Source organism: Chelmon rostratus, chromosome 5 (assembly GCF_017976325.1).
Source record: "Chelmon rostratus isolate fCheRos1 chromosome 5, fCheRos1.pri, whole genome shotgun sequence".
Lineage (NCBI taxonomy): Eukaryota > Metazoa > Chordata > Actinopteri > Chaetodontiformes > Chaetodontidae > Chelmon > Chelmon rostratus.
The window spans coordinates 16,355,494-16,379,002 of record NC_055662.1 but is presented as its reverse complement, the minus strand read 5'-3'; the positions used below and the strand labels follow the sequence as shown (position 1 = coordinate 16,379,002).

Genomic DNA, 23,509 nt, shown 5'->3' with positions numbered 1-23,509 from the left:
TAATTACAGGATATGGACGTGAACTTCAGCATTTCAACAAAACCAATCGTTTTTTCTTTCTCATATTGTTCCATTTTTCAGGATTTTTAGTCTACAGCCGTGCTAGCGGCCCTGTTAAGCTTTAACCACAGCAGTGCAAAATGCTAATGTCAACATGCTAACCATGCCTGGAGGTCATTAGTTGGAGGGTTAGCATGCTAGCATTTGCTGAATTTCTCTGAACACAAAGTGTTGTTGAGGCTGATGTGAATGTTATTCATTTCAAAGTTATTTTTCCTAAACTAAAGTTTTTTAAAAAATGAAAAATTTGTCCCAATGGTGGCGCTAGGGATTTACCAAAGTCATCATGATTCATCCTCCGGACACTATGAATACAAACTTTCATGGTAATCCATCTAATAATTGTTATATTTCAGTGTGGATCAAAGTGGTGCCGCAACAGACAGACCAACATTGCCATCTGCTTCTAGCATGGCTACAAAGAAAAAAAATTGAGAAAAGTCACATCAAATAATTAGAAACCTGATGATTAAAAAAAAATCTTTTTTTTTTAAATCATCAGGTGACCCTTAATATTTATTTAGAGACTCCTTGGGGGTTCCTGACCCTGGGGATTGGTAACCACTGTTGAGCAATGATAATGAAAAAATCAAACATGAAAACATTCGAGACAGATCTTATGTTGACTGTCTTTTTGTGAAAATAACAGCAACAGCAAACAGTCCAGCACAAAGTTAATGATTTTTTTTAGCATTTTAGGAAGTCTCAAAAGAAAGAAACAGAGTTGTAAAAGAGTGAGGATAGAAAAGATAATATTACTTATGTATATATCAAATGACAACCAGAAAAAGCAAACCAACCAACCTCGTCAGTCTTGTCCTGATGTGTGTGAGCAGCTTATTTCATTACCAGTCCACGGAGCTTGCCTTCGTCTTCTTGGACTGCTGGTCAGGTTTAGGTTAGCTGCTATAAAATGCACAGAAAGAGAAATAACCTGACCTTACATTCACTCTGCGTGCCACGGCGCTGAAGGTGGGAAGTGACAGAAACAAGCATTTCTCTGTGTGTCTCTCCACCCCGAGTGTGTGTGTGTTTGTGTGTGTGTGTGTGTGTGTGTGTGTGTGTGTGTGTGTGTTTGTGTGTGAGTGTGTGTGTGTGTTGCCATCATCAGTTTATTCACAGCACAGATGGCTCTTTATTGCTCAGGTAGAGGCTGATCTCATGAAAGACTTGCTTATGTATGTTTCCAGGTCCACCAGAGCAGTGTGTGCGAGTGTGTGTGTGTGTGTGTGAGAGAGAGAGTGAGAAAGAGAGAGAGAGTGTTGCTGATTACAGATGCATGTGTTCATACCATGCAGACCAGTGAGACAGGTAATTTTTAATAAAAATTCTGCCTGTTTTGGACCCTGCATGCTAATAAAATGCTTCCACAGCATCACTAGCTTTTCATCTTAAATATCATAGTTATGTGTTTAATCTTTCATCTTCTTGTGGCTCATATAAAAGCCTTTCATCTATTGTAAAATGACTGAAAAGCTTTCATCTTGCTCTCATCCGGATTGACCGCCTTAATGACAGCAAATCGCAGCAGGTCATCAGATTTATGAGCTCTCATGATGAAATTGATTGCAAAAAAACTGAGATCACAGGCTGAAACATGCAAACGCTGTCCTCCAACACATACTTAACACTCTACAAAGCTGTAATTAAGGACAGACATTTAACAAAAAAGGAAAGATTTTGATATAATCACCAACTGCAGTGACTCTCAAAGGAAAGTTGTGTCCCGACGTCCATCATCCTGAACTGCTCATCTTTTCCTGCTTAAAACATTTTCTCAGCAGTTCTTGTGGGCTTTTGTTTTGCAGTCTTGCAGGAAAGCCCAGATAAGTTTACGTATCCATTCAACGATTAAACAGCTCTCTACCTTGCCAATATTGAGAGTTGAAGAAGCTTTGCAGGAGTAAACTGAACGTTGTCCTGCGGAGGTCTGAGCACCTCCTCTCTCCCTTATCCTCTCTCCTCTCAGTCTCCACCTTTCCCAGCGCCTCCCTCTCCTCTCCTCTCTCTTCCTCCATCCCTCGCTTTCTATCAGGCCCAGTGTTCACTTCCATCTCTATGAGATCTCACACCATCTGCCTTCATCCTGAATTCCCTTTCAGGTCCTCCGAGGCTCCACCCTGCCCTAAAGTCTAATTAGAAGGCAGCCGGAGTAAGGACTGCCCTTCAGACTTTCGATGCTCTGCCACCTGCAATCTGTTGCAGGGAAATAGCTAGGTACCAGTTGGATCCCACCAATAGGATGGGGCCTTGCACATTTAATGAGGCAACATACAGATGGTCCTTGTTTTCATTCGGATGTCAAATCCTGATCTCTGTCTCCTCAGAACGTTGGAGTTCGAATTGAAGTTCGTTTTTGATGTTATTCTCTTAAAATGAATGGCTTTTAAGTTAAGATAAGATAAGATCATCACCCACAGTGGAGAAGTTTGCAGTGTTACAGCAGCAGAGGGGAAAGTGTAATAGTGAGAACCTATAAAAAAAATCAGGATATGAAAGACAGTGATTGAATCTATGTTATTGCAGATAAGAAATATTGACATGGCACAGTTTACAATGCACTCATATTGCACATGAGTGAATTTGTCAGTAGTGGTGTGTACCGGGAGCTGTGTTCATTGTGAAGTCTGACAGGAGCAGGAAGGAAGGACCTGCAGTAGCTCTCCTTCGCACACCGCGGGTGAAGCAGCCTGTCACTGAAGGAGCTGCCCAGTGCGGTCCGAGTGTCCTGCATGGGGTGGGACATGTCCTCCACCGGGTTCAGGAGGCATCCCCCAGTTCTTATCCAGTCTGTAACATCACCTCCTTTTAGCAGTCGAGATGCCGCAGCCCCAGCAGGCCACTCCATAGATGGAGTAGCCATTGACTCTGCATTTTCTTGTAACTGGAGATTGCCTAATATGAATGCATTTACTATGATATTAAATAAGTCATTGCTATTCATTAAAAGTTTCTTAAATTTGGTTGTTATAATATATGTTGACACATCTTAAAATGCCTTATTTTAAAGGACATACACTTTACTGTCTTAGTGCAGTTCTTATTGTTATTGTACTATAACATTTGATATTATAATTTTTTTTTTCCAGCAGAGTGATATTCCTAAATGTAGGTGCAGTGTGTCTCAAGATGAGACAGAGCCAATTCACACTTTTAATGCATCCTGTCTAGACTGCTGTAACTCCCTTTTCACCTGTGAGACATCCCTGGATTGTTTATAAGTGGATCCTGTGGACACCTTCTCTATTTAATTTACTGCTCTTATTTTAGTCTGTTTTTATGTCCTGCTTTTTGTCTTTTATTGTGCAGCAGTCTCGCTGGTGTGTATTCATTCAGCAAATAACTGTACATAATAACACACATAGGCGGTATCAGCCCATTCTCCTTAGAAATAACTGAACACTTTCAGCACTTTTGGGACTTTAAGGCACTTTTTTTATGAACTTTCACCCCTTTTTCTGGAACACCTTCAGCAGCATGTAGCCTTGCAGATAACGTTGGTTTAAACTGATCAGTCTCAGAGACTGACACAAAGCCATGTCGACAGAAAAACTGTCTGCATGGCTAGACCACTACAATCAAATAAATTGTGTTTTTTGGGTTCTCTGACCCTTTAATACCAAATCTCTTTCTTAATTAACCCTCACGGATGTCAGTCACTGGATAACCAATGCTTACACTGAAATGTTTTGTGACATAAACACTCAGACAATAGTGCTGTAATCTGCTTTTTTGCTTGTGAAGACCTGTAGTTTTACCCATCCAGAGGTCTTAAACTTACTCATATTAAACAGTTTTCCATGCAAACATTAGTCTTTGGTTATATTATTTGTCACAGCTCTGTTTGTGCAGATATTGCTTGGCTTTAAAGGGTCGCAAGACAAAAAAAGAACGAGCGAACCAATAACATCATTTTCATACCTTACTTCACCTGCTGATGGCGCCAGATACAAGACGACAAAAAAACAAACAAGACAAGCTGAGCAAAACAGACAACTGTATTTATTATTGTTCCACGTTATTTACATCTGTTGGATTACAAAATGTGGAATGTAGCCAGAATTAGCGTGAACGTTTGTCTTTCTCACGTGTCGAAAATGCAACAGGACGGACTACGTCTTTTTTCTTGGCACACAGACTCGTGTGACTTCAGCAGCCTCACCTGTGTGTTTGGCTTTTAATTACAGTGCAGGTGCCTTCCGTGTTTGGACAATGTGCTTTGTGAGTTTTGTGCTCAATTTAGGCAGTGTTTTGCTTTCTGAATCGTGTGTAAATAACACACACATACACACACACACAAAATAAAACTACGAGTCAGGAATGTAAAACAGAATCACCAGTAGTAATGCCACAAGAACGCAGTGTTTGAAAGTGAGCTTAAGTTGCTTCCCAGACGGGTTCACAGAACAACACCGAGGGTCTGTACTGCTGCTGCCTTTATCTCCAGATGAACCAGCGTCTGTGATACTTCACAGACTTTTATAAAAGATCCATCACACCTGCTGCATCCAACCCTTAGTCTAACATTTCAGGACAACAAAGGCATGAAAACTTTTTTTTTTTTTTTTTGTCGTGTGTTTGTGTGAATTCAAAGTGCAATATCTAAAAAAGAGTCTTCAACATATTTCAACAAAAAAAACTGTTACAGCGAGAGGCAGGAGGTGTCAGTTCCCTCCATCTATATAACACAATAAAAACATGTCAGAACAAATAAACATCCCAGTGCAAAAAGGAACAACTGGAGCATGAACACACATGATATCGCTGCAGAGGTGGGAACCGATATGGATGTTTCACATCAGTATCAGTTCAACATATCAGCAGAAACACTGATTAATCTGCTACATGTGGACTACAATTTAAGATTTCTGTCCTCCTGATGAGGTGTGAATCCACCTTTTCAACCCTTTTTTTAAACAGTGTGACCTGTGAATCTTTAAAAAAAGTTTTTAATTTCCTTGACAGCAGTTTTAATCAACCCTGTCGATTATTAATTCTCTACTGGCCGTTATCTTAGATAGCTCTAAACTCTAAGGCTTCACTGTGTCATTAGCAGTGGTAGCTGTCTGTGATGTCTCAAAACGTAAGACCTTCTACAGTAGCATCCATTTTCCAATAACCTCAACCGATATTGATATTATATCAGTGACCACTGTGACGCACGACACTCATACATGCTCAGAGGGGGTCAGTGCCTCCTGCTGCCATCCTTCAACACTCACTTGCTCACATCGCTTTGAAAAATGCAACTGTGTCTCCTCCACTTCGGTGGCGCCGTTAACCTCACTCGAGGCAACGGGAGAAGATGTGATGGAGCGGGTGAAGAGGGGGATGTTGAAAGAGGACTGGTGGAGTGATGTGTGGGTGGCTGGAGATAATCTCTCAGACACTACAAGGTGTCGTGTTGCCATCTCAGAGATGGTTGCTAGGCAACAGCATCTTTCATAGTCTATCTCCGGGTGGTAACTAGGTTACCCCAACTTACTATCATCGTGTTGGCGTTTTGCTGTGCTTTAGCAGCACAAACAGTGTCCCTCTTCCTGTTGGTCGTTAACTTATACCAGCTGGTTTGGCCAGGCGCCGGCGTCCCGCCCAGGCTGGCAGGGGTTCAGAGGTTACACCAGTTCATCCAGCAGAGTGCCTATGCTGTGGTGCTGCTCAGGCGGGCCGGCTATGTGTTTGTTGCACATGGGGCAGACACAGCGCACCTCCAGCCACTTTACCAGACACCTGCGAGGAAGAACGCAGACAGAGCAGACTTAAAAACGAGAAGCCAAACTTTACACAACAACATGAGATCATGATTCCTCTCTCTCATTTTGATCAAAAATAAACACTATACTTATGACCCATGCACACCGGTGGAGGAAACAGTGAGATCTTTTAACTGAGAGTGTTTTACAACCCTGATTCCAATAAAGTTTTATCGCTGTGTGAAATGTACATAAAAACAGAATGCAGTCATCTACAAACAAACTGTGTTTACTGACGGTTTTACGAAGTATTTCTGAGTCCATGTAGTAAAATCCTTTATACAGTCATGTGTTCACAAAGTGGTGAACCTTGCTCACCCTACCCAATCATGATACTATGACCAATCAACCTGTTTACCTGTGGAATGTTCTTGCATGCTTTTTGGCTATGGTACAAAACCCACCAGTATCTAAACCCCAGATGGATCCTGTACTATCTCCTATCAGTCCTTAAGTCTAACGACTGAAGTTTTTCTTTATTAATAAATATTGTTACACACTTGCAGTTGATCTCATCTTATATTTTAAACTGTGAGCTCATCAGACATCCAGATCTTCAGCTATTGTTCCATACTTCTTCACCACCACCAGTGTCTAGACTCCATTAGGAGGGGATATTCCTGTGCCAGTTACATCTTGAATCCCCTTGTAAACTGATGGTGTCATGGTGGGGTCTAGTTTCCAAAGACTCTTCAATTATGTCTTCAACGTTTCCTGTCATGCTCCTCATGTTCAACATGACTGCAAGACAACATCAGGATGCAGACATGCTCCCCCTACAAGAGTACAACCTGCCATCACCCAACTGCATGCTGGGATATGCTGCTGCCCTGACCACTCGTCCCTTACCCTGAATAGAGACAAGCAGGAAAAGTGAATGAACGTCAGCGCCGTTCAACAAGAACTCCTGCCGTGCGGCGGTGCAGTAGAGAATACTGAACCAATACGTCTGTGTGATTCCCGAACACTGAACTCATCAAACAAGACCACTTGCAGGTGCAAAGTGGTTAAGAGGAGCAGAGAAAGACTCTCCTGTACTCACTTCCTGTGGAAAGCATGTTGGCATGGCAACACTCCCAGCTCGTCTTTCACTCTGAAGTCCTCGAGACACACGGCGCACGTCTGCTGCGTGAGTGACAGACGGGACAGTGTGAGACAGTCGATGATATTATCATGAAGTATGTCAGTGTGTCTGCTCACTGATAGTATGAACACAAAGAGAAAAATTACCCCATGAAGGCTCAACTTCTTTGGATCTCCTTTTAAAACCACCTGTAGGAGGAACAGAAAAGAAAAATATTAAAGACCCATTTTTTTAATTTAGACCTTAATGTGTGCTAAATATTACTGTAAATAAATATTACCTCTCTGTATCCAAACCGCTCACTCTGGGCTTGGTGTCGTAGTTTGCTGAGGATGAAGAGAGAAACACATTCATGAATAACTTTAACTCACTATTAACTAACTAACTCTAACAACTGTTTATAATCTGTATAACCTTCAGTCAACCTTACTGTGCATGGTCTTCTTGTTTAAAGTGGTGGAAGAAGTATTCAGACCCTTTACTGAAGTAAAAGTAAAAATGCCACCATGTAAAAATACTCCATTAAAAGTCATGCATTCAAAGTTTAAAGTAAAATGTGACTAAGTACATCTACTCAAGTACAGTTTTGAGGAACTATCTTGACTTGAGTTTTTACATTTTATAATACTTTATATTCAACGTCATCATAGAGAAACATTGTATGTTTGGCTCCATTTCACTCATTTGATGGCTATAGTTACCAGTAACTTTGCAGATATTGTATATTAATCTTTAGAGAAAACGTGATTAACATTTATTTATATAATATGTATATTGTATAATATTTTTCTGGCTGATGAGTGCTTAACTTTTCATATTTTAAATATTCTTTTTACTAATACTTCTGGACTACATATGAAAATGTGAACACAGGGGTATTTGTATTTTTACATTGTGATTTTATTATAGTAAAGTATCTGAATACCTCTTGCCCCAGTGGGAAAAAGTACAGGAGGATTATCACAAAAATGTACTCAAACCTGCATTAGCTGATTTTTTTGCCACAGGTGAACTTCTTAACGTCCTATACACACATCTAGATGACACACAGCAACATTATCATTCATTTGGAGTCTCATCTGTGGCGAATGTAAGTCCACTATTGACTCTCCTTTTAGCTCTGTGTTGGTCTCCACCTCCTCCTGAAGGAAATATCTGGCTCTTTAGCCAATAAACGCTCCACTCTGTTCACCAGCTAGTGGATTACTGTGTCTGTCTGCCTTTTGGTGCTGGACAGGCAGAATACTGTGGGTTTATCAGGGCTTTTTTTTTTACTAAAACAAGCTGCCTGCTGTGCTGGCGCTGATGAGAGCCGTGAGACTGAACGAAAACAGTGACACTGTGTATTGTTGAGCTACACAATGAGCTGAGAAGATGCTAAAACTTGCCATGCAGCTGAAGGAAACTGCGGAGATGCGTGGTCTTTTTGTCACCACTCTTTAATATCACACATAATAGAGTTTGATCTGCTGTTCATATAAAAATAGTGATTGTGCAGCTTTAAGAAGAAGTGCAGAAATATTATCAGCAAATATTGAAAGCAAAACTACTCATCATGCAGAATTACATATTGCATTATTATTATTATTATTATTATCATTATTATTGATGCATTAACATGTAAGCAGCATTTTGTTGTTGTTGCTAGCCACGGTGGAGCTCATTTGGACTATTCTATATGCTTTTGAGAAGTTTAATCTACACATATGCATTAGATCTTTATCAACTTATCATAAAAATCTTGATCTGTACAGTATATCTGACAGGTAGATGTGCTGGACTAAAAATGTAAATGTACTTAGTTGCTTTCCACCACTTTCCACTTGTTAATTAAGAGATAAAATGACTTATGTATTCTAACCTGAGTTCAACAGCAGGTCATTGCATTCAGGCTAATAGTTTTATGTTTGTGTGGTAAAGTTATGGGACTGTGTGATTGCAGGGCAAGTTTTGCTAATTAACAGTCTTTTCAAACCGCTACAGTGGCCACACATCCACCAACAAATACTGTAATGCTTCTCTGCAAGCACGCACGCACACATTGTTCACAAATAATCATGTAGCTACACACACACAAACACACACATACACAAACACGGCTAATGAGTATGTTGCCTCTTCGAATCCCTGCAACGCCCCCAAAACCAACAATGGAGAGCAGATCTTTATCACTTGGCGAGCTGTGTCTGTTCAGGCGGTTATTTTTGGCCTCCTGTTTTTACACAACTAAACATAGACTCAAATGTCTATCACTGTCTGCGATTTGAGCCTGAAACTAAATGCAGTGAGAGCAGCTGAGATGAAAGGTGAATGTTTATTTGTGATCTGATCCCCCTCAAAGAAAAAGAAAAATCTCCGTGAGCCGCTGCTTAAACTAAGGAAACGATAGTTATTCGTTGTTTTTGCCCCTCAGTTTATTGTTTACGCTGATTGCCGCTAACAGTCTTCCACGTAGAACAATGTGAGGATACACTTTTTACATGTGTTGAGGTTTCCCATGCCTGGAGAATGATGTGAAGTGGGTGAAAGGGGCGCATGATGGAGATTTCAGTGTTTCACTTCAGCTATTGTGCCCGGTCTGTAAAAATAGAAAATCCTCATGCAGCTACCATTGACTAGTTCTTATTGTATGAGGTAACAAAGAACTCAACAGGTGTGACGATAAGTTCTAACAACTTGACTCAAACCAATTATTTTCCTCTCATAAACACTGTTTATTCTAACAGACTTCATGATGTGTTCAAGTACATGAAATATTAGATCATTTCTGTGGTTGTTCGTTCCTTATTAATATTTCATTTCAAATCTGGTACTAAATAAGTCTTTGTAATATCTTGTGTTTGTTTCCCGGCACAGTAAAAACCAGACAAGATATTAGAGCACTAACAATAAGCTGTTAATTAACTGATGATTTTTACGATTAATTGTTTGAATCATTTCATAAACAAAAACAACCAACAAATTAACAACTTCCAGCTTCTTAAATGTGAGCATTTGGTGCTTTTCCTTGTTCTACATGTGTTTATTTATTCTGTTAAAATATGCAACTTAGAACAATGTTACATAATGCATATTTTGTTGATGATTGCAAGAAAAATTATTACTATCAATTGGAGGAAAGCAAGCCCTCCCATGATTTCACAATGGCTACAAAAAGTATGGCATGTCTACATGATGGAATCTATGACTGCCCAGTTACAGTTAAAAATGGCTATTTTTTTTTTTACAAAGATGGACACCAGTCATTGACTATCTTGGCTAGGACACCCATACCAATATTTTGTTTTTTGTCATTTATTTATTTATTTATTGGACCATTTTTGTAATACTGTTGTCTTTGTAGATATGTACTGAAATAACTAAATGTGTGCTCTCCCTGTATTGTTATTTTTACATGACAAATGAAGCCCAATCTCAAGATGAATTTTGTTTTCATGATGTTAATTGCCTGTTTTTTGCATTAAGGCAATAAAGTAAAAAAAAAATATGCAACTTAAATATATGTCACCTCAGGTTTTGGGAAATTCTCGACGGGTGTTTCTCACCATTTCCTGGCATTTCTTCGACAAAATCGCTAATTAACTGAATCAAATCCGACTGAGTCGTCAGATGTTATTTAATTACTCACAATTCTCCATTGTTTAGATTGTTTACATGGTCCAAGAGACTGGAAACCTTCAATTGTCTTCAAGGTTTCGAACTTCATCAGCTTAATCAAAGCCATGGTTGACCACCCCCCTCACTCCCAGTGTTCTGTTTAACTTTCTAATTGTCCTTTTGTACATATGTATGCATGTAAAAAATATTAATCGATGTACTTGTGGGAAATCAGTCAATATTTTTCTACTTTTCTCCCTGTTTTTTGGCAGCCTTTCAGAGTACAGCTTCCAGGATTCTTTGCTTTTAATTGTGTAAACAGAAGTGAATTTAATGTGAAAACAAACAGAGAGACTGAAGTTTTCATGTCATTTTTACAAGTGACAAAACATAAAACCTGGTCTTGTCAGTTACTGTGTGCTACTGTTAACATGACAGGAATAGTTATAGCTTTTATTTAATTATAATCAGTGAGTAGATTGATGGATTAAAAACAGCAGAATGATCATTGAATTTGTAATTTCCCGTCCTTATTCTACCTTCTGATAATGAACTAATAATTGACTTTCATGATGAAATAGCAGAATTTAGACATAAGAGCTTCACTATTTATGCCAGGAACTAATGTGACTGCCTATCATGTGCCATCTCCCGATTCATTTGTTTCCTGCTTTGACATTCGCAGTTTCTATTTCACGATCTCTTAAATTTAAATCAGCAGTGTGCCACCTGGATATTACATAAATCCAACCCACACAGCGACAGCCGCAGCTCTGATTGGTCAGACTGCCAACATTTATTTATTGGTTACAGGTAAAACTCTGTAATGTTGCATTATTCCAGACTCCATACGTCAGACTGTCATAACAATGATCTCTGCAGTCATATCATTTTTGGATGACTTGTGTTTCAAGGTGAGCTCATTCAGGACTACAGAGACAACATTTATGAGCCTGATGCCTCTTTTTTTCCACAGATGTAACAGACTTAACGGATGTGTCTCTCCTGATAAGCTGCTGACTCTGTGTTCACGTTTTTGAAGATGAAATCAAGCATTCCCTTTTCGGCTGCTCGAGCATTTTGAAATGAACTGCGTCTTTATTTTCTGTTTGCCTTGCAGTCGTCTGGAGGTAAGACAGTGTCTGTACGGCCATTTCCACAGGCTTCATGGCGCTGCACAAACCAGTCAGGTTTCCTGTCGGCTAATGAACGACTGCATTAAGCTTCGTCTTTTTCTCCTCCGGGTTTTGGACCCTCGGGGGATTTGGCGAGTCCAGTCTCAAGGATCACTGACAGGAAATTAAATGAGTCAGTGAATTTATTTGGGGAAAGCGGCTCGGGTACATCTCTGCTCTCAGTCATTGTATCGTCCGGCTGAAAACACCTGCGCCTTGTGGTTCTCATAATATCTCTCTAACTCCTGGAGCTGCTGTGCTACTCCTTAAAAACAGACCCACCACTGTTTGAGCAGATTGGGATAGAATTAAAGATGGGATATTTTTGGTGTGTACTTTTGGCACCCTCTTGGTTTTGCACTCTTGCACATTGCAGGTACTGCTGTGCACACCCCCAGATTGTGCCACTATTAGAACAGTTTGAATATGAAGGATAGCATGTGTTCAGCAAATCTCCTCCAAATGTCAAGGCTTTTTAGAAAACTCCATATAATTGCTTTGTATGATTAAAGGAGGAAATCTTGCACAGACAAATTGAGACAGATTGCAATTTTTGAGTCGCTGAAGTTAAAGTCGAGCATCACAAACTCCCGGACACACAGGATTTAGAGAGAGCCTGTCTGAGAGGGATAATAGGAAACCTGCCCCCGACAGCGAAAGGCATTCATCGCTCAGTATTCATCTGGTGAATCACTCCGTCTATAAATGAATTCACAATCACACTCCTACCCAAGACTACCTTCAGCATGTTAATGGAGCCAAAAGGAAGTGACTCACTGGTTATGATTCACAGGCTTTCAGAGAAGCAGGGAGGATCCGAGCTTTTCGGAGAGTAGTTGGTCAATTGAGTGGCGAGCCCAGACCAAGCAAAACATTCATGATTACAGAAAGTGCCCGACCTCGCGACTATAACGCAGATCTCGATCAACCTAAACTAGATACTGAGATGTGTTGGAGGAATTCGGGAATTCCCTGTTTTTCTCCTAATGAAATACAACATTTACCACTTAATGTTTGACAAAATTCATGCAGTAGCTCTCTATCACAACACATGATCTGTTCTGTCCTGTTCATGTTGTTGTTCAAATTTTTTTTCTGAGCACTTTATGGATTTCTCTTCCACATTGGATTAAAAGATGAAGCTCAAAGTTCATTCCTGGCCTTGGAAACAGCAGTTGAAGAATTAATCTCACCACAGTCCACTTGGAGACTTTGGATCATATGACAGAAGCTTCAGCGGCAGATGGAGTTGGTGTTTATTTTGAGTCAACATGAAAAAGGTGAATAAATCTGCAGTTCAGTGGGCAAACTCCTGAAAGGACCTTTGAATGAGACTTTCGCCAAAGCCTCCATGTATTTATTGGCCAAAAACAGTCAAATTTAAATCTGTAATAACTTTTTTTGGCCACTTGGGGGCAGCAGAAACAAGTTGTGAACACAAAATTAGCCTTTTATGTTGATACTGCAAAACTGTTACTAATTTACACTTCAGTAAGTCCGATATTCACTCTCTTTTAACTCTGTTTTTGGTCTCCACCAACTTCTGATGAAAATATCTAAAAAGAGCTTTTTCTGACATAGTAAAGATACTGTACTGCTAACACTGCTTTTCACTGTTGCTCCACGACATCTACTGAATAGAGCTTGTGGTGAGATTTTATCTGTCCACTGGTGTTTTGAGGTGGGAAACGAACACTGAAACATTTTCATGTTTTACCTGCAGAAATAAATTGATGAGGTTGTTGGAACCGTCGTCTATTTCACTTGATGCTGCAGCTGTTTGATTACAGAGACAGAATGAGCTACATGGGAGGCAAATGCACATAGGCTCTGTCTGTTTCCAGCTGACAGACACAAGTCATTTCAAAAAGTCTGACATTTTTATAGTGTTGGCGATTTGGACCGTAATTCAAAATCACATCCAGCGCCGCAAATAGCACGCCACGTTGTGAGATGTCAGGTAATTTGCCAAATACAGATGCTCAGTCATCCAAAGACAGCTCCGGGGGAAAAACAAACTGCAGGTGCTAGCGTTTCCTTACGAGGTTTTGCGCACCACAGACGTTCATGTGTGATGTTTCTGTGTACTCCCACTGTGTGCTATTCAGGCCGCGGTTATTCTGGGCAGAGCTTCTCTGGAGCTTTCCTCACTGCTCTCCTCACACATTGTGACGGGCTGCTTCCTGTTGCCTCATATCCCGTCCTTCAGACACAAACGTCCCCTCAGCTCATCAGGGAGTTCACAGTCAACAGCGGGAGAGGTCACCCCGTCCCTCTTTTTACCCCACCTCCTTCCCTCCCTGTTTCTCGCCTGCTCACACACACACACACACACACACACAAGCAGTTGTGTTTCTATCACTTTTGGGGACATTACATAGACTTACATTCATTCCTGTAGACTTATCCTAACTTTGACCTAAACCCAACCTTAACCCATGTCTTCACCCTACTAATTTAATGACTCATATTGTTCATAAGAAGGGCGATGCCACAATGTGACTTTGTAAACATTTTATGTCCCCACAACATGACTAAAACATGCCTCCTCACACACACACACAAACACACACACAAACTCAAACAGATGGCTGTGGGTCCAGACTGAAATATCTCAACAACTATTACATGAATTACTATTTGTACAGACATTCATGGTCCCCAGAAGATGAATCCTAAATACTTTGGTGATCCTCTGACTTTTCCTCTAACGCCATCATCAGGTCAAGATTTCATGACCAAATACATGCAGAACTAATGACACTCCAACCAGGCTCCGCCGTGATGCTAATGAGCAAATGTTAGTATACAGGTACACTACATTGGATGGTGAACATGCTAAACATTGTAGCTTGTGATCCGCATGATAGCAGTGTTAAGTACACAGAGCTGTCAGCATGGCTGGAGGATGTAGACGCAATCGTACTTGGGTGCACACCAAAAGAACCAGATCGAGGCCCTCAGGAGGAAGTGGTTTCAGTCTGGTCACAAACGATTTCTGTAGCTGCTGGTTTGTGGTGGGAGTGTGAGCCGACCTTAATCTGACCCAACTACAAGGCGCACTTTGCATGTTTGTAGCTGGGTGCACATTGCACACTGGGATGAGGCTGAGCAACAGTTGCTTGAAAGCTAACCAGAGAATGAATCGAGGTCTGACCTGTGCAAGCAACAAAGTATGTTGCCTTCTAAAATGCATCAAGTTTATCATATTTCTGTCTCTGTTGCCCCTCACCTGATGAAGTAACAGCAGAAGATGAGGCTCAGGATGAAGACAAAGATGCCTGTCCCGAAGATGACCATGTAGATGTTGAGTGGCAGGTCCTGGAAGGTGATGGGCGGCATGGTGCACGACTTGTTGGAGTAAACCAGTCCCAGACCACAGAAGCACCCTAAACAAAGACAGAGGGAGGCTTTAAAAACACATTTACAGGAAGAGCATAGCCCGGAGAGGAGACAATGAAGACCTGACACAAGGAAGAATAGGCCTCATAACACAACTGAATGCGAATGTACACGTATTTCTTTATACTGTACTATTCATGAACAGACGAGGGTCAGCCCTGCAGCTGTGTCTGCCTCTAATGGAAGCAAAAAACTGAAGCTTTACGCACACACATATGCACAAACACAAAGAAAGAGGTCGGGAAAGACAGCCACTGCACTTTTCTGTAATGGTAAATGAGTCCTTTTCAATGCTATGCTTAAAACATGTAAAACACTATCAACGCAGTATCCAAGCAACGTGGTTGTATTTCTCAACACGACAGATCCGCACTTCTTTGTCTGGTAACAGGTCAGTGTGGTTCAAAGGCATTAAAAATGACAGATGAGAAAATTACAGCCATAGAAGGACAGATTAGATTTTCTTTTTGTGAATTAAAATGAAATATCTTTTAGGCATGAAGAAATCCAGCTCACTAGTTTTAAGACTTCAAGCACTCCAAGAACCAGAATGCAGTTTGATGAAAATCGCTGCATAAAATCTAAAATCGAAATATCTTTTCAGATGAAGATATCTCCTGTAGATGGAGGTGATTCATGCATGCACGTCACATTACAGGTGAAGAAACCTTGTATTTCCATGTCTTGAACTGAGTGCTTTTAGAGAGAACTTCCCAGGTTGCTCCAGTGCAAACAGATGGTTTTCCCATTAAAGGTGCCCTCCTTTGCCTCATCCTTCTTGCTCTGACACTTCACTCCAGTGTGTTTATTTTACCATGAAATAGATTATCACTGTGGCACCGCTGTCTGCAGTCAAGGTCGGGGGTAGAGCGGTGGGGGAGGGTGGTGAAAGAGAAACAAGTGTGACATGACGTTGGACAGGTGGCAGCGTGTGTGCAGTTTACTGTATTTGATGGGGTGTGTGTAATATGTTATTCATCACACAAACAGTAAATACACTGAGAGAAGGTATGAATTCCCAGATCACTAGCATGGGAACCAAGGGAGAGACTAAGCAGAGGAACAGTTGTAGATTAGACAGACAGAGACAAAGAGATACAGAGAGCACACTTGCGTTGTGTGTATGAGTAATGAGAAGTCCGTATCTGCATGTGAGAGGGGGGCTTTGTGAGATCGGGGTCACACTAACCCAGTGAGTGATAGTGGATCAGAGCTAACACAGGACTCTGAACCTCTCCGCATCAGAACAGGAACTGGAGTGCGTGTGCCACACAGAGCCGAGACCGACTGCAGGTTTCCATTTAGATCAAATACCACAGCGACTTCTCACTGATTAGAACCCAGAGACGAGGCGGTGATCAGCGAAATCAGCTTGCATATTGTTAAATCATAACAGAGAGATCCTGATTCATAGCCTTCAACAACTTATAGTAGCAGCAACTTGTGCTATGTGAAATTGCAAAGTTAAGAGCTTCGCCAGAAACAAATCCACCAGCTGCTCCTGTTGAAAGCTTCTCGAGTCTCCGCTCCAGTTTCCTCCCACAAGCCAAAGACATGCAGGTCAGTTGGATTAGAAACTCTACTTTGCCTGTAGGTGTGAATGAGTTGCCTGTCTATAATTACCAGTCCTAATATCAGATCTTCACCAGCCATACTAAATTATTGAACACATGTATCACACTAACCTCTAATGCAACGGCTTCTCTTTGGCGAGGTGTCTGTTGTCAGATGGTAGTGATGATGATGATGATGCTACTCGCAGCTGGTTTTCCAAGCGTGTGTCAGTCAGTCTTGAGCAAAACCGAGTCTTTGCAAGAGTCAGTTTTAAAGAGCCTCTCACAGGAGCAGGTTGTCCCCAACAGAGATGCAAACTTCCCGACGCACATACAGTTTATAGAAGTGGAGCGGAGGGAGGCTGCTGTACTGAGCTTTGAACAAGTCGTTGCTTCGTAGATAAACAATTTCATGCTGTAGGTTGTCAGGCACATCAGCTGGTTCCACATTAAAAGGCGTTGCAAATATGCTCAGTTCCTTCTGTTTACCCTCCTGTTTACTTTTCATGTCTTGAAACCTGTCACCAAACGCCTGAAGGAGTTTTCACACTTGGCACCATATTCAGATGTCACAGCAGGCTTTTGTTCTTGCAGAGCATTAAAAATACACAGTGTTTCCTCTTTCCAGTCGCACTTGCTGCAGCTTTAATTTCACTTCAAATGATTTCACATTTGAAAGCAGAGAGCTGGGAAGCTGCTGGAGGTTCAGCTCTGAGTGGTATCTGGTGAAGTCCATCATGAAGGCCAAATCACACAGACAACTGCTGTCGCTGAGTGTCCACGTCAGGTTTTCCTTCATCTCCATGAACTATTCCAGACAAACAGACACTTTTCAACTATTTTACTTTGTCCACTACATGTGTGTTGCATTCAGGGTCTACCCAGTTGGAAATGTTGGTCTCCTATAATGTTTTCTTTTATTAATCGGTCTTGCGGAGGCCAGACATTTCCCACCACTGCCTTAGATGGACTGGTAAAACATTCACTGTGCAACTTGCCTCTTGCCCAGTGCATGCTGGGATAGGCTCCAGCTGTTTATGACCCTGAACAGGAGAAGAATTGGATGGACTCATGGACAGACAGATCACTATGGCAGGATAAACAGGACAAACAGGATAAGCATTTTAGAGAATGTATGAGTGGATGGACGGATGAACAGATTGACAAATGGATGAACAGACAGATTGATGGCTGGACGGATGGATGGAGGAATAATGGATGGATGAACAGACAGACAGAAAGACTGATGGATGGATGATTGATAGGTGGATGGACAAACGGACGTATGGCTGAACAGAGAGAGGGACGGGTGGACGTATGGATTAATGAACAGATCGTCAGACAGATGGAGGGATGAATGGATGAATGAACTGACTGATGGAGGGACGAATGGAGACCTTTACCATTTTCGTATCGGTGTGATGGGGATTGTTTTCTTGGGGCACAGTTTTTTTTATCGATCCTGGTATTTCTAGTCACTCCTGCAGCCAAAGTGACACGTTGACATTTCTATTTGACATTTCTGCCGCCTCACAGTGGAAATTGCAGTATGAGAAGATCAATACTTCCCGCCTCCGAGTTCCACTCTCTCTGAATGAGCAGTGATGCTCCATTTATGGAGGCTCGTCGATGGGCACACATCCAAGATCAACCGCTAAACGACTTCTCTCAGTGAGAGGCGATCGTTACCTTACCAAGTCTTCGCTGCTCGCCTCATCCTCCATCAGCACTGTCAACACGAGTGTGTAAATTAAACACAAACTGATCGAAGGACATGTGAGGCGCTGCGGCCAAGATTCCACAAAAGTGTCAGGAGTTATTACTTTCTTAAGATTGGTTTTGATTAGCAATCAGCCAATGTTTAATTGAATAATTATGTTTTCTGTACATCTTATCTTCCTATATTATGGTCTAAATGTCGATTCACAGCCTTTTCTAAGCTGTCAGGTGGGTAATTGTAGTAAAGAGTAATAAATGAATTTGATGCTGGTCTGAAAAAAGCAACAATTGCACCACTGAACTTTCAGTGTAGCAAAGTAAAATATTGCACTTTTTACTCAGCTACTATTATTTTACTACTAATACTACTAATACTATAGTTATTAGTTGTTTATAGATTCATATCCTGCATTTAAAAAAATCCATGTTGTGAGTTCATAAAATAGAATATGTTGTTAAAGATTAAACCAGTGGTTCCCAGTCTTTGTGGCCATTATAGTGACTCAGAGTCTAGTTCGGGCGCTTTGTCACATGTCAGACGTGTATGAATTGCTAACAGTCCCACGAAAAGGTGATTTCCCATTTAAACGTGTCAGATGGTTTCACTTTTGTAACTGTTTGAGGCCCAAAGAGGTAAAAATGTTATTTTTTTAAATGCACAGATTCAAGAAAAATGCAACAAATGAATGCAAATTTGTGTAACAGGATTATCCCGTTAATCATCTCACGACTCCTCAGATTAATCGTTAATGTCTGTGTTGTGGGTGGTGACCCATTGAAGGGGCCACCACCCACAACATAAACGAACACTTTACAAGTCTCCCTGGTACCATCTGTGATACTGTTTTAAAACAAATTTTTGGCATCTCTGTATTTCAATTTTGTGTAATTTATCGGCTGACATATGTGCTGATACGATATATTTGCAATGAGCCAATGTCGGTCGGGCCCTATTAGAAACCGCCATCTTCACCTCAAACAGCTACACCAGTAAAATGAAAAAGTAATAAAAATCTAATAAAGTCATATATAATAAATCAGTCACAGGGGCCATTTTTCTGCAGAATAAACGCAGTTACTTTTGATACTCTAAGTACAGTTTCCCTGAAAATTCTGTACTTTTACATTTGAATGAGGGACTTTTTTACTTCCCCATACAGCACACCGTGGAGGAAGGTGAGGTCGTGTCAGAAAACCCCTACTCTTACCTATAAACAGTCAAACGTTTGGATGTTCCATTAGAATCATACTTCAATGAACAAATGTCATGACATTAGATCCTCCATATCCCCAGAATAAGCCTGGGACATCACCTCAGTGTCCACAGCTGGATGCAAGCAAAGGCGTGAACATCCAAACAAACAGGCCTTCTTTTCTCTATCGCCGTCAAACAATCTGCCTCACAAAGATGGTCAGCAAGACAAAGAGGCACAAACAGCGGGGGGGGTGGAGGTATATGTTTCTGTTCCTGTATTCATGTCACTGCACAGCTGATGGCACAAATCACCTGTGAAGCTGCTGCAGACACACAATCCAAATCTGGGTCATTTGTATTCGAGTCTTTGTGTTCGTCATGTCACGACCGACTGTATGGATGGCCGCTCACGTCTGCCTCCTCCACCTTCATATGCATGGAGAGCAGACGGATATATGTGTTTTTTTTTTTTTGCTTTGGGTGGAGCCCCGCATGACCACTGACCTATATATTGGCACACTCAGGAGGCGCCCCGTTGCCATGGCACCAGGAGTAGCAGATGCAGAAAAAAGGACGATGGCCGGCTCGCCAAAGTTCTCATTTTGACGAGATTCTGAGTCAGTCATACTGAGTCTCATCCATCAGGCGGATTCTCGCGCTGTTGTTCAGAACGACAGGAAAGTCCCTCCGTGATTTGATATAGCTGTAAAATACCTCGACTATGGCAGCTTCCCTGACAGCTCCTACGAGATGCCTGCTGGGGTTTTGTCCTATATACGCCGTGTTCACACAAAGCTGTTTCTGCTGCTGCTGCCGCCTGCACTAAAGGCAGAACTTCCCATCAAATATTCAGCGGTTCACATGGTGGGGGGGGTGGCACTCAAGCCTGCCTGCATGACTGCTGCTGGTTTTCAGGAAAGAAAGCAGGTTGGGCCCAAAACTCCCCATCACATGCGTGAAAGTGCGACATGTGTCACGCATAAACAAGGGAACAAACAGACATGATCACAGATACGCTGACACACAGGAGAGGACGCCGAGCCTGATACTGCTTCATTTTTCCAGCAGAATGTCACTCTTTGATACTGCATGTGTGTGTGTGTTGTACTATTTCCCCTATGAATAGCAGGGGAGTAGAGCAGCACAAAGGGAGTAATTGTTCTTGTCTGAACACCACCAACAGTCTGCCGAGGAAGGCTGCTGTGGCTGCTGCACTCAAACAGGCGAAGTCAGAGCAACGAGACCAGTAATCCATCATCTTCATCAGGACTCACCGCGACAACGAAGCACTGACACAACATTTCACCACAATGAAGGGATTCATTTCGTTTCAGCGCGTCAGACGGACGCAAACACCAGTTCCAAACAAGTTGTTCAGACTTTTTTCAAGATAATTGGTCGAGGCCAAGAAGTGTGTAAGTGAGAGACAGCAAATGGAGTCAGTCAGTGTAAACAGGATCATTCAGAAGGGCAAAATGTGACATAGAGAGCACAATGGCTGGCCTTGTGAGGCGCTCAATCTTAATTTAGATGGAAATAAAGGATTCTGTTGATGAAGCAAAAGGATTAAACATGCAGATAATCACTGATTTAACATGATCTTTACCGCAAGAAATCAGCCAGAATCAAAATATCATTCGAATATTAATTACCATTAATAGGTGGGTACCTAGCATTTATAAGCAGCACACAAAACATCAAATAAATGGTTTATAACACACTATTTATGGAGCTAAGTGTTATTCTCATTATTGATTAATCTTTTTGTCTGTGAAATATTGGAAAATTTGGAAAAATGCCCAAGTTGATGTATTAAAAAAGCTTGTTTTGTTCCTCCAACTGTCTAAAATCCTACAATATTCAATTTACTGTCATATATAACAAAGAACAGATTATGCTAGAATCAGGATATGTGCAGCTTTTCTTTTGTTGTTGTTGTCAACAATCATTTTTGTCCTATGATGACACATTTTATATTATTACACTTCTGTTTTCTTCTATTGTGGTGCAACATCCTGTCTGCTTCCACTAACATCTGCCCGCAGGAGGAGCTACAGCTGTTGACAAATACATTAATAAACACTTGCAAACATACTTAATATAACTAGATTGCAGTGTGTTATAAACCATAAAGCAGTAAGCGATGCTGTGGGATTCTTTAAAGTCACTGTTAAGTACAACACAAGTGTCCATAGAAGTGTTTTGTTTTTCTTGAAGGTGCCACAAATTGGAAATGTCTAAATTTAGAGCTTCAGACTACAATCATGCTGTTCAAGCCTGCTGCCATGAGAGCTACCGAAACAACAGGCTGTGCTGCACATTACATCTCAGAGGCCTGACAAATATAAAATGACTGCTCACCGTTACACCACTGAAACGGGTGCATCAATGCACCAGAGGGAGTCCTCGCCGGCGGGATCCGACTCGTGTTTACCAACAAGCCGCGGCCGCCCGAGCTGATGGATGACCGCAGTGAGGTGCCCGAGCGGAGGGGAGGCTGTGTGCCAGCAGCGTGGAAGCTGGGCGACACGATGGCACCTGTTTGCAAAAATAAAATAATGAAGACGAATAAACGGGTGGAGAAGGAGCGTTTTGTCGGAAGTTGAAGCGGCGTTATGTCACATTATTTGCGCGCCGGCGGATTCGTGCAGATCGGAAAAAAAAAGAGAAGAATCAGAGATGGTGATGCGGACCGGCCCGCCTCTCCTCCGCGCTGTGGCTCTTTCTGCTCTGTTATTATTAATAGACGGCATAACACTGACCCAGCGGCGGCATCTGCTTCTGAGACGGAGAAACTGGAGCACTGGCTCGGTTTCCGTGCGCCCGCCCCGAGCAGACGCGACTGACGTGCGGCGGGGCCAATCGCCGGGTCGGTCCCGTCCGCGTGCATCCTGACGGCCTGCCTGTGTTTTCTGCCATCATGAACTTATGCATGTTTGTTTTACAGACTAATTAATTAAGGGACAAAACCAGTGACAACATTTTAAACTACTGAGGTCACACAGGGTCGGATTACCCCTCTTTGGTAATCCCCCCCTGGAGCGAACTGAGCCGTGGGGCCCCTGTTGGCCCCCACGCTTCACTGTGCATTGTGTACATGTCAAACTAGAGCTGAGACAATTACACAATTAATTAATGAGTCAACAAACAGAAAAGTAATCAACAACTCCTCTGATGATAAATTCGTTATTTAAAGCTCACCCCCAGCCACATTTTAAAATGTTTAGAAACACTCTGCCATGATTAATATTTTGCTAACATGTTTTTTCCACATAAAAGTTTTAAAAAATGATTGAGCCTCTTTACACAGATACAAGTAAGTGTAGTCATGGTCAGACTTTTTATGGGTCATAAACGTAAGAAACACACATTTTTTAAGCATAAAATCCACAATTCCCCATCAATTCACTAAATTTGTCATATACGATAATAAATTGAATATATTCTAAATTCTCTCACCGTGTAAACCAAATAATAATTGGTAAATGAATCGATAATGTAAATAATCATTAGTTGATGAAGCACTTGTCTATTTAGGTGTATAGAACTGAATTAGAATAATAAAGGCTAACCAGTAAGAACTAGCTATGATAACTCAAAATAAATTTTCTAGCTTTTCGTGGAGCTCTCAGCCACATCTCATCGTCATCCTCAGTGGATGAAGACAGGTTTGCATTTATTCATTGAGATGCAGCTGAAGGGCTCTGATGAAGAAGGTCAAGAGTGAACTTTCACACCCAACCTTAAAACTAAATTTTAAAACTGTAACCGTCATCTGCTCCCTTAACCCTGATCTGACATTGCTGGGATGAGGAGTTCAGCTAGCTAACGCCAAAGCTCAGCTGAGGAGGACGGCATCAATGTTTACATCCCACACTGTCGCAAGCTTCTTATCCATGATGCATCGGTGCAGTAATGCGGTCGGTGGGTGAAGTAGAAAGAAACTGCTCACAACAAGATCTGTGGATTGT

At 41.5% G+C, this 23,509-nt stretch overlaps 1 protein-coding gene across 2 annotated transcripts; it reads right to left on the bottom strand.

Annotated features, from left to right (window-relative positions):
• Positions 1-4,050: 4,050 nt before the first annotated feature.
• Positions 4,051-22,291, bottom strand: rnf122 (ring finger protein 122). Of its 2 annotated transcripts, none has more exons than XM_041937440.1 (6): positions 21,900-22,291; positions 14,902-15,058; positions 7,178-7,223; positions 7,044-7,085; positions 6,856-6,938; positions 4,051-5,790 (listed from the first exon to the last, which is right to left on the bottom strand). In XM_041937440.1, exons 1-6 carry the CDS (start codon positions 21,922-21,924, stop codon positions 5,676-5,678), a joined length of 468 nt encoding a protein of 155 aa, XP_041793374.1. In that variant the 5' UTR covers positions 21,925-22,291; the 3' UTR covers positions 4,051-5,675. The 2 variants fall into 2 exon arrangements, with proteins under 2 accessions (XP_041793374.1, XP_041793375.1); XM_041937441.1 differs by having other exon boundaries at positions 6,856-6,935.
• Positions 22,292-23,509: the final 1,218 nt, after the last annotated feature.